Source organism: Neomonachus schauinslandi, chromosome 3 (genome assembly GCF_002201575.2).
Source record: "Neomonachus schauinslandi chromosome 3, ASM220157v2, whole genome shotgun sequence".
In the NCBI taxonomy this organism is placed as follows: domain Eukaryota; kingdom Metazoa; phylum Chordata; class Mammalia; order Carnivora; family Phocidae; genus Neomonachus; species Neomonachus schauinslandi.
This window is the reverse complement of record NC_058405.1, coordinates 115,688,431-115,700,674: the sequence shown is the minus strand read 5'-3', so window position 1 is coordinate 115,700,674 and position 12,244 is coordinate 115,688,431. Positions and strand designations below refer to the sequence as shown.

The 12,244-nt window shown below is 41.5% G+C and overlaps 1 protein-coding gene across 3 annotated transcripts in view; it reads left to right on the top strand.

The window, feature by feature from the left end:
- The first annotated feature begins 201 nt into the window (after positions 1 to 201).
- Positions 202 to 12,244, top strand: part of ARL5A (ADP ribosylation factor like GTPase 5A) — a 34,043-nt gene continuing 22,000 nt past the window's right edge. For all 3 annotated transcript variants that reach the window (XM_021702768.2, XM_021702767.2, XR_002481059.1), the window contains exon 1: positions 202 to 564. In XM_021702768.2, coding sequence (XP_021558443.1) covers positions 519 to 564 — 46 coding nt within the window. In that variant the 5' untranslated portion in view covers positions 202 to 518. The remainder of the gene's footprint in view (positions 565 to 12,244) is intronic.

Genomic DNA, 12,244 nt, shown 5'->3' with positions numbered 1-12,244 from the left:
GGACGTTAAAGCAAGCAGGCAAGAGCGATCTGTCACAATCGCCGCCCGTACTACCTCGAGCCCCGGGCTCAGTCCCGCAGCCTGCAGGTCACCTGGTTATACACACACGAGAGAGCCAAGCGGGCGCCCTTCCCCAGGCTCCGCCCCTCCGGCCGCGCGCCTGCGCGCTCGCGTACCATCCGTCTCGCCTCTCTCCTCCCCCGCCCGCGTGGTCGCCACCACCGCAGCCGCCTGAGAGGAGCTGGGGGAGGACGGTGGCCCGCGAGGCTCGTCGCAGACAACGCGGCGGCGATGTCCGCGAGCCAGGCGAGTGCCGCGGCGGCAGCGGCGGGGCCTCGCACGCGGCAGGGCGCCCTGGCCTTCGGCCTCCCTCCGGTTCCCAGGAAGCGAACTGGCGGCCAGCGCGGGAGCAGCAGCAGCAGAGGCGGAGGCTCCGGCGCGTCTCTCGCCTCCCCTTCAGCCTGAGCCGGGGGAGGCCGGGCGGCCCGGGTGGCTGGAGGGGGGTCCGCTGCCCAAGAATGGGAATTCTCTTCACCAGGATATGGAGACTATTCAATCACCAGGGTGAGGGGCGCGGGCCGAGGGCGTACGGGTGGGGGAGAGGGTCAGCCCTGGCTGGCTGGGTGTGTTGGGGGGTGGGGGGGTGGTCTCCGAATACTTCCGGATTGTGGGCGGTACGGTCGCGCGGCGTCTCGGCGCTGGGTCGGGGCTGCGTGGATGCGGGCCCGGGGTCCGTTCAGATCCCACTCCCGAGTTCGGGAATGGTTTTTTTGTCTTAAGGGACCTTCTTGAAAAATCCATTCTGCAAATGCACCCATTGCTCGGATTTCGATTTGGAGTCGAAAAGGTTTCTTGCCCCACGTCGGATGTCCCTGAGTGGCACGGCCTGGCCTATCCTGTAGCCCCTTTTCCTCCAGCAACTGGGTTTGGACACCACGGAGAAATGTTGGCTCTCGAGTGGAGGTTATAGGTCATGACCCGAGCCGCAACACTGAGCGACGGAGGGTTGCAGAATGCGGAAAACAGGAGGAATCGTTCTTGTTGAATACACCTCAGGTTTATGAGCCCTCCCTGCACCTCCATCCCCCACTTTGGGGAGACTAATGCATCCTGATTGGTGATAGACCGCTCTCCTTTTCCCATATTTATATTTGTGTGTAAGGTTAAGCTTAAGATCATATTTGTGTTGATTATTTAAGTAGAGGGTGTTTTGGGGGTGGCTGGATTAAAACTGTGTTTCACTGAAAGCATTTGAAAACTTGCCATATGAAACATTTGTTAATATAGGTAACTAGCAAGTTACCTATATTACCATATAGGGATGCTTAAGTTCATCTGAATTCAAACACTGCCTGGAAATGCATATCAGGTTTATTAAAATTTGTTACAAAATGAGTGTCTAAAACTGAGGAAGGAGGATACAACTTTAACAGAAAGACTCCATAGTCATTGAGATACAGTATAGTTAGTGGTGTTCATTTGTTTCTTTTTTAAGTCAAGTTGGGTGATTTATCATTTTTTGCTGTCACTAACTTGGTTTGCTGTTCTCTCTTGGGTAAGCTGGGTGTTGGTGTCACATTCCAAAGTTTTCCAATAAAGACTTAAATGAGTGGTGGCATCTATTATCCCCACTTCTCCTTCATGACCCAGCTGCTCCTGTAAGATGATGGGAAGGGAGCAGAACTAAACTTGTGATTGCTTGTGTATCTAAAAAGAAAAAAAAAAAAAAAAAAAGATGGTAGTGTAGATCACATGATGCTCTGCGGAAGAGTAGTATTTCAAATGATTTTTCTGATACGGGGATTTTTCATAAAGTGCAGAAAACCAGTTCTAGACTGCACTCTCTCTGGCGAGCTTTTCTGTTGGAAGAGGAGAAGTGAGACCCAGTCATTTATTTGGGTCTAGATGTTCTCAGTGTAGAACACCAGGGATCTTAACTAAGTGACTGTGGAGCCTACAAATCTTGAAAAGGTAATCTCTAGGTCTCAAGAATGAAAACTTACATTGCTGTAAAATTGGTGGTGTTAGTAGTAGATAGGATCTATTCTAGTTTTAAGCTCCATAATTTTTGTATTATTTTTAGTGAAGCTAGTATTTCAACTCTGCTATGAGATTTATATTGCTTGTTGATTGAGTTCTAGTCTTGCAAGAAAAATGAGGTATCTCCACTTTCTGTTTCAAGTCAATGATAAAATTATTTGTGTCTGTAACTTAAGAGGGAATTAGAGCTTTGCCAACAGCTCCTTGCAGGTAGTAAATAATGAGAGTGCTATTGCATCATTACTACTAAAAATTGCTAATAGGGTGTTCATGTTGCCTGTATTTTGTGGTTATTTTTGACTGGACACCTATTTCAGTGTTGGGAAATTAATAGTAAGAGGAACTAATGGAGTTAAGTTTTAGAAATTTACATGTCAAAATATTGTGAAAATGTGCATAAACTATCCTGCTAGATGATGTGGTTGTCATTAGTAGGGTCACTTTTCAAAATATTCACTATTAAATCTAGTGTCAGATACTTGGTGGTCTTTTGGTTCTTTTAAATTGGAAATACATGTATCTTATATATATTTTATATATGTCAGATATATCTTGGGTGCTTTATTTTCCCTTCAGAAGATATATAACACAATCCTATGTCCTTTTCACATAAACTCTTGGAAGGAAGAATTTAGGGGATTGCAGAATTGGCCATCCTGGTGAAACTTAAACCATACCATATCTCTTTTATCTGAAACACCCTTAGAATAATTTCAGTTTAAGCATAGCTTGGTCGAGTGCGGTGCAAGCTAATTGCATACTGCTCAAACTTGAAAAACCAGAGGTTGCCTTTAGGTGATACTTGAGTTCAGTAGATTATAAACTTTGTTCTAGATGCTGTTGTATACATTATTTAAAGAAAAAAAAATGTTTCAACAGTTCTTAGTAGCTATTCTTGCCTTCTCAAAAGAGGAAAATGAGGTTCCAGTGGAGTGATTTTCCTAGGCCATGTGACTAGTAAATGCCAAATTAAAACACTGAAGAAATATGTTGCAGATATTGGTCTTATTAAAGAAGAGACTGGTGGGGCGTCTGGGTGGCTCAGTTGATTAAGCGTCCGATTCTTGATTTCAGCTCAGTTCATGATCTGAGGGTTGTGAGATGAAGCCCGATGTAGGGCTCTGTGCCAGCTCTGTGCTGGACGTGGAGCCTGCCTAAGAGTGAGTCTCTCTCCCTCTGCCTCCTCCCCCGAAAAAAAAAAAAAAACATAAAATAAAGAAGAGATTGACATAATTTTTTTCTTTGATTTTTACCCCCCCGTGGTTTCTCAGTTACTAAACTATAAGTCCTTATTACATTAGGACTTTGAAGAGTTGCCACTTGTGTCTTTTATTTTATTTATTTATTTTAAAGATTTTATTTATTTATTTGACAGAGCACAAGTAGGCAGAGCAGTAGGCAGAGGGAGAGGGAGAAGCAAGCTCCCTGCCGAGCAGGGAGCCCGATGTGGGACTCCATCCCACGACCCTGAGATCACCACTTGAGCCGAAGGCAGACGCTTAACCGACTGAGCCACCCAGGCACCCCACCAGTCATGTCTTTTAATATAGAAGGGCTGTGATCAGCAGTTTATTAAATATTTTTGAGCACCTCTTCGTGCCAGGAATTGTAGGTGGTGAGGATAAAGCAGGGAACAAAATACACAAATCGTCCCTGCCTTTATGGAGTGTTCATTCTAGTGTGGGGAGACAGAAAATAAGCTAACTCCATCTCTATAGAAAATAACAGCAGTTAACATTTGCTGACTTATGCGAGGTTAGGGTCTAAGTGTTTTACACAGTTTAGTTGATGTAGTCTTCACAACAACCCTATGAGGAAGACTTCTCCCCATTTTACAGGGACAAAGAAACATTAGGTAACTTGTTTAAGGCTCTGCAGTTAACAGATAGACCTGGGATTTTAACCAAGATCATCTAGTGCCATGGTTAGTGTTCTTCAGAAACAAACAAACAAAAACTGTCTTTGTATAAGAAGGATTCACGTTAGCTCAACTTAGGTAAACTATGAATAAGTTGTGAAATTTCCTTATTGATAAGCCTGTATTGTTCTTCTGATTGGTTTTTAGGAAAAGAGTAAGTTAAGAATGAATGTTTGAAGCTGCCTGGTGCTGGGAAAGCCACCTCTGCTGCTGATTTTTGTGTTTTTTTTAAGATTTTATTTATTTATTTGACAGAGAGAGAGAGACAGCGAGAGCAGGAACACAAGCAGGGGAGTGGGAGAGGGAGAAGCAGGCTTCCCGCGGAGTAGGGAGCCCGATGTGGGGCTCGATCCCAGGACCCTGGGACCATGACCTGAGCCGAATCCCAGGACCCTGGGACCATGACCTGAGCCGAAGGCAGACGCTTAACGACTGAGCCACCCAGGCGCCCCTGCTGCTGTTGTTTTTTATTGTATGGGAGTTCAGATATGTAGAAGAGTACATATGAAGCTCAGTAGCCAAAGGGTTGGACTATGACGATAAAATTTAGCTCCAAATCATCCTTCTTGCAAGCTCTGTGGATATGGAACTGGATCCTTTAAATATTTTTCTGTTGCCAGCTGGCACAATATTGAGCTTTATCAGTAGACAGCATTGGAGGGACATTGCAGGAGGAAAGTTTCTCTTCCTGGGTACAGTGTGCTTTCAGCAGGTTCTGCCCTGCTTTAAGAGTGTGAACACCTTCTCTAGTGGCTGGCTCCTGCACTGAATAGTGGTTAGCAGCTGCCCGCAATTTCTAGCACCCACTTCAGTTGATTTCAGCGTGGAGGCCCTCCGGCAAAATACCTCTCAATGACGTTTTCCCCAATACCCCAGAGGGAGAATTTGCAGCAAGATCCACTGGCCAAGTCCCCACAGCTACTTCTTGCGCCATTCAGTGAGCCACAACCAGGCCCCAGAAAGGTCCGCATCTCAGTCCTGGGAGGTGGGAAGAAGCTCTAGCTCAGCCCCTAATTGTAGTGGATTCTCCTTACATTTGTCAGTCCCATACTCTTTAGAGTTATTTTTTTTAGCCAATCCCTCATTACTTTGATCCTCTTTAATAGTTATTTTCTTTATATTAAACTTTGCAGATTCAGATTATTGTGTGGTTTCTCTTTCCTGATTGCATCTCTAATTTTGTCGTGTCATTGCTTTTCATTCAGCAACCTTAGTGCAAAAGAGAAGTTGTTTTTTTCCTGAAACTTCGCTACCATTGTTATGAATACCAAGTTAGTTTTCAAACTTTTTTGTTGATGATACTTTTAGATTTTGAAAATGGAATTTTTAATACAAAGTGACTCGATCAGATATTGCCTTTCCAATCTTTATATCTTCCAGATCTGATTTATTTCTTCATACTCTATTAAGCACATGTTTTATTCCAAGCTCTGTGCTAGGGACTGGGAGAATGATAGAGAACATGACAAATGGATTTTTTGCTCTATGTAAGATAAAATTAGGTTTTCATATAGTTTGGATATGAGGTGAGGATGAAGAATCAGGATGACTCTCAATTTATCTGCCTTAGTATTTGTGGTTTTTGACTTTGGTGTGATTCACAGAGATAAAAGTCCTCCAGGATGACAGTGACATCTTTTCTTTTAATTTACTGACTGGTAGTTGGAGGAATATATGTATTGACTTTTAGAACCTGGCAATGAATGGAACTGGTAGGCTGCCTGGATGAGTCGAAAAGAAACGAAGCGGGGAAACAAGGAACATTTTCATGACAAAATAGTAAAGTATTGATTGGGAAACTGAAGCCTAAATGATAATTCAGAATTCTTTCCAAGCACTGTAACAGTGGGTAGTTGTTTGGGCTTCTCTGAATATAATTGTAAGAATGCGGTGGCATAGATACTCTAAAAGAAAAATCATACTAAACACTAAACCTGTAATGAATCACATGCATCAAAGAATTGGAATAGCTAAAAGTTTTATTACATTTGCCCGTAATAACATTATCTCTTAGTATGCATGTTATATTTTAGGTTTTGTGGAGTATTTGTTTTGAAGTGCCTTATAATACTTCTTGGCTACAAATTTAGGTTTTGTATAGAATTCTGTTCCATCTTGGTAATGGGAGGAATAGGCTGGGGTGGTGAAGGAGCCTAAGGACTTCCAAAGGAAGTTGATACAGTATTAGAAAGTCTGAAAAATCTAACCCTGTTTTTGGTAGTAAACTGGCTTTTTACCATGAGGTTGGCACCTTTATCTTTGAGCCTATTACACACCGTAACTGACTGAGCCACCCAGGCTCCCCTCTTTTCGGTTAATAAAAATACTTTAACCTCGTATGTTCAATTTATATTAGTTTGCATTCCTTTGATGCACTTTAGAAACCTATTTCTGTCTTAAGAGTTTGGTGAAATGTTTGCATATTTATGCATTTTTGGTGACAAAAGAATTTAATGAGTTTGTAAAATGAAATAGAAGGGGGAGGTTTCCAGTTTGGAGAATGGTATGACCTACTTTATTACTTCCCCTATCACCATCTTTGATGCTCTTTTTTCCTGTTTTCCAACATGCCAGACAATTCTCATCTTGTACCATCCACCATACCTTCTCTCCCCAGTGTGCTTTCTTAATTTCTAGGACTACTGAAGAAAGACTTTTAATAACAGTTTAAATCTTTATCCTTCACAGGTTATGTTATCTAATTTCAGCTTATTGATTCTCTAGTTCATCCTATACAGTGGCTGTAAAAACCCCATCCTATCCTCAGCAGGCAACTAACTTGTGTTAGGAGAAGATAGAATCCTCTGGTATGAGCCTCTTCTGCCATGTGCTTTTTTTCTCAGGCTACGTCTGTGTTATTGCATAGTGGTTGTGTTCACAGCCGTTTTATCTTGCTTATCATATCTTATGGTCAGTTATGATAAAGAATCTTTCTGGGGATGCCTGGGTCGCTCAGTCAGTTAAGCGTCTGCCTTCTGCTCAGGTCATGATCTCAGGGTCCTGGGATCGAGCCCCGCATGGGGCTCTGTGCTCAATGAGGAGTCTGCTGCTCCCTCTCCCTCTGCCCCTCCCTCCCTCTGCCCCTCACACATGTGCACTCTCTCTCTCCCTCTCTCTCAAATAAATAAGTAAAATAAAATTTAAAAATCTTTCTGTAGAATTTTTTTGTCTAGTTAGTCCTTCCTTATACAAGTGGTAGAAAAGTACTATATTTGGAATCAGGAAATAAGTCCTATGGTGTATGGCTAAAATAAGGAGACTGCTTTAAAAAACAAAGCCAGGTAAGTTTTCACCCTAAGAACTATCATTTTAGAAGGCCAGAGAGTTTTTCCACTGCTATGTCTGCTATTACTCAAAATACATATTGAAACTCCTTTTAGAATTTCCTTTGAGACAAATCTTTAAATCATTAGCATTTAGGGATCATACCTCATTTAACAGCAAAAAGATAGCACTAATTTTAGCTATCTTTTACTTCGTTATGGCTGAGATAATATCAAGTGGCTCTTGTCTCCCTTTAAAATCAAAATCATCTTCAGCAGTTAAAGGGTTCTGCCACCATTGGGAATGCTCCAAAACAGTGTACCTCAGGCTCTGAAAGCAGTTACAAAAGAAGAGTAGCAGAATACTTTGAAAAATGGTCGCATGGTTAGAATAAAAGTTTAACCTCTTTAAGTGATTAAGGACTTCGTAAGAGACAATGCTTTTGTTTGTATTTGGGGTCTCTGTGTTAATTTGTACACACACACTTTTTTTTAGTCATTCTTTATAGTTATTTATCATAGATTCTTGCCTATATTTGTATCATTTGTTTTTGCTCCTATTAATTTTGTACTGTTTTTAGAAAGGTATTTTTTTTTTAAGATTTTACTTATTTGTTTGTCAGAGAGAGAGAGCACAAGTGGGGGGGGGCGGCAGGCAGAGGGAGAAGCGGGGCTTGATCCCAGGACTCTGGGATCACGACCTGAGCTGAAGGCAGAAGCTTAACCGACTGAGCCACCCAGGCGTCCCTAGAATGGTATTTCTCACATTGGTCAGAGTAATTGTATTTTCTTTCTGAGTGTTGGCAAGTCTGTCTAAATTTAGTCCTATAGCTAATACAATACAAAGGGGGTTACAAAATGGTATTCCTGGAACTAAAAATAGCTGACATTTTGAGAATGATATATTTTTTAAAGATTTATTTATTTGAGAGAGAGAGAGAGCACGGGGGAGGGGCAGAGGGAGAGAATCCCAAACAGACTCCCACTGAGTGCCCCTGAGAGTGATATTATCAAAAATTAGTATTCAAGTAGGAAGCAAAAAACTTTTATCCAAGTCAGAGATCAGGGTATAGCATGATGTGAATTCTGCCTAATTAAAATGTCTATAGGTGCTTGTATTAATAGAACTGAAGAAGAGATATGCCATCAAAAGAAGAATGCTTAACGTGGGGACATAGAAAAATAGAGTTAAAGAGGCAAAACTGCCATGCCATTGGAAAACTGCAGGTGCGGGGCACCTGGGTGGCTCCGTCTGTTAAGCATCCAGCTCTTGATTTCAGCACAGGTCATGATTTCAGGGTTGTGAGAACGTGAGGTCGAGCTCTGCATTGGGCTTTGTGTTCAGCAGGGACTCTGCTTGAGGATTCTTCCTCTCCCTCTCCCTCTGCCCCCACCCCCCTGTGCATTTGCTCGCTTGCTCGCTCTGTCTAAAATAAATAAATCTTAAAAAAAAAAAAAAAAAGCAAAACTTTCCAGGTGAAAAGATGCCTTGCTTAAAGAATTCAATAGTCTGGCCCTAATGCAGGTATGGCCCTAATGTGAAGATGGACTTATCCAGTCACTACAGCCTATAAAGTAACTGCCTTTGATGGGATTCTGTGTTCTCCAAGTAAACCAATTTTAATTCAGCCACCCTATTACTCTTCCTTAGACTGCACTGTCAGGTAGTTGTGAACATTTGGTCTCATTGTATGTTACTCATTTTGGCATTCTTGTTGACATATTAGTCACTTCTGTGAATTGCCTTCTGTGAGTCCTGTCTACTCTGAATAGCAGGATTGAGTTTGTGGACCTAGGAGATGAAGGGCCATACACTAGGCAAATTCACCAGAGAAATGTCACCCAGTGAGGCCTTTTGGTGGTCATTCAACTGAACTTACCTTAGCATGCCCTCTATATGTTATTAACCCTTTATTTAAAATAAGTATCATCTTTGTATTTGATCATTTTCTCAGTTCCTTTACCCTAGTCATCCCTAAAGATTAAAGAGTGGGCCCTGCATCTTTAAAATTATTTTTAAGAACCTATATGGGGAAAATGTGGTCATGTCTCTTTAGAACCCTAGTGGTTCTAAGCTGCTTGCCCTTTCTTCAAAGAGATGAGTGATTGGATAAAATGGATTGTATTAAAATTTTCTATTTACTTGATCTTCCTATTTTTGTATAATAGGTGTTCCCCTCCAGGGTAAATGACAACTATTTGGAAAACCTCTACCATCCGATTGAAAAGGCTTTTCTTAAAGATATCCTTACTGTGACGTGTTATAATCCTCAATTTATTTATTATTTATATTTATAATCCTCATTATTTATAGGGTAAAAATGAATTAATTCAACATTTATTGAGTACCTTGTGCCAGGAAAAGTTGTAGTTACTGGGATTATGAAGATGATTAGCATGTGATCTATACACTGGAAGGGTGCCTCATTAAGCTTTGAAGATTAGTGTATGTGTAAATAATTATGATAAGTGCTATGTTAGAGGTATTGTGGAAAAGCATGAGAAAGTGATTTTGGGGGGAAAACTAAATTTAAAAGATTAGTAGAAATTCCCTAAATGGAGAATTGGAGAAGATAATTCCAGCTCAAGGAAAAACTGACTAGAGGTAGAGAAATGTTTGCTGTGAAGATATGTGGCTCATGTGGGGAGAATGGCTTGAATTTCAGCTTAGACACCTGCTGGTAGTGGTGAGAGATAAAGCTGAAGCCTGGTCAGTTATGGCTGTCTTTATTTACTAGGCTGAAAACCTGTGTCTTGTCTTCCTATCAAAATGGAGAACTGTCATTTATTTTTTATTTATTTATTTTTTAGAGAGAAGAAGAGAGGGCATGCCCAAGTTTGGGGGGGGGGGGGTGGCAGAGGGAGAGAGAGAATCTTAAGCATGAAACAGACTCCACATGGGGCTCAGTCTCACGACCCTGAGATCATGACCTGAGCTGAAATCAAGAGTCAGGCACTTCAACTGACTGAGCCACCCAGGCATCCCCGCAGAGCCATCATTCAACTAAGAGTGGTGTTAACCAGCTTTGTAGTGTAGAACAATTACTGTAGAAACAGAAAGGTGGATTGGAGACAGTCCACCTAGGGAAGGTTTTACAGTAAGAAATGAGAAGGACTACAACTAGGACAGTCAGAAGGAGGCAGGTTCAGGATATATTTTTGAGGGGGAATACATAGAACTTGGTGACAAATTAGATGTTGGGGTTGAGGGAAAAACTGAATAAATTCCAGGGGCATCTGAATTCGTGGTAATGTCATTAAGCAAATTAGGTATGATAGATTTAGAAAAAGATTTGAATGTTGGGTTTTGGATATGTTGAGTGGCACTGTGTCTGTCCACTAGATAGATTGGAGTTTAGGAGAGATTTGGGAATATGGATTAGGAACTCTATCTCTTGGGGTTGGCACTACTCATGTGCTATCTTAATCATTGTACAACCTTGAAAGATAGGTATTGTTGTCCCTCCCTGTTTTATAGTGAGGAAACTTAGGGTTAGAGAAATAAGTTATCTGCCCAAGGTCACATAATTATAGAAATTTTCCCTAGTGCTTGTGTTATCTACTGCTGTGTAACAAACCACTCCTAAATGTTGTGACTTAAAGCAATAATTTTTAATTATTTCTCATGGTTCTGTGATTTGACTGAGCTCAGCTAGGAAGTTCTAGCTTGGGATTCTCATTTGGTTGCAGTTGGCAGCTAGAACTAGAGTCATCTATAGCTTGACCTGGCTGCATATCCAAGATGGCTGCTTTATTTGTGTGTCTGGTGTCTCAGCTGGGATGGCTGGAAAAGCTAGGGGCAACCATGGGGTGATCTCTCCCCACAAGGTCAGACCACACAATTAGTCTAGGCTTTCTCACTCATCTATATAATGGTTTTGGGATAGTAGGACTTGTTACATGGTGTCTGGTTTACTCCAAGGAGAGTTGTCCAAAAGAGCCAGGCAGCAGCTGCAAGGTTTGTAATGATCTAGGCTTGGAAGTCATGCAGTATCACTTCAGTTATATTCTGTTGGTTAAAAGTGAGTCATAGATGGGGGGGTGGGGGGATGGGTTAGCCTGGTGATGAGTGTTAAAGAGGGCACGTACTGAATGGAGCACTGAGTGTTCTATGCAAACAATGAATCATGGAACACTACATCAACTAATGATGTAATGTATGGTGATTAACATATAATAAAAAAAAAGAACAATTAATATATCCACACAAAAAAAAAAGTGAGTCATAGGACCCCTGAGGTTCACAGGGGGTCAGGAGCAAGGGAAGACTATAGGGGGACATGAGTATCCAGAGGCCATCTTTGGAAATGAGCTTCTTCCACACACTGCTATCTTTGGAATAGTTTTTGGATAGCATAGAAATAGATGGGTCCTAAGAATGCCTTGATAAAATGTGAAGAGAATGCAAGAAGACAGCTCTGGGAAACAGATGTTTTTGAAGGAAGACCCAAGGAAGAGGAGTCAGTGGGGAAAAAAATATCAAGAGATGGAGGAAGAGAACTTAGAGAAAGTGGTGCCATAGAGGCCAAGGTGGGGGCGGTGGGTCACTGCCACCATAACCATACATTCTTAGATTTGGTTGTTATGTTAGAACAGCTGTATTAAATGTACTCAGATAGTTTCGATCACCTATGATGGGACCTGGCCTTCTGCTACCAGATTTAAAGGCTGACCTTTTTTTCCTTCTCATTTATTCCACTTTATCCAGTTGATGCCTAAATTTCACAGTTAGAACTTAAATGGCCTAGTCTAGTGTGAAACATTTACACTTTAAGTCATTTTTAAATTGTGGTTACATTTGGGATACTTTAGTGAGAGTAGACTTCCATAGACTAGAAAGAATATAGTGTTTCTGACTTCCTAAAAAGGTGAGAGTTCTCTGTGTAGAATGAGAGGGTGGGAAGGTGAAATTAATGGCACACTTCTGCTGGTCTTGCTAGGATATTCTTTCGAGTTCCAAAAAAGTAAAAAGTGCCATGCACTCAACTATAACATAGCTGGAAAGAATGGATAAAATAGAAAA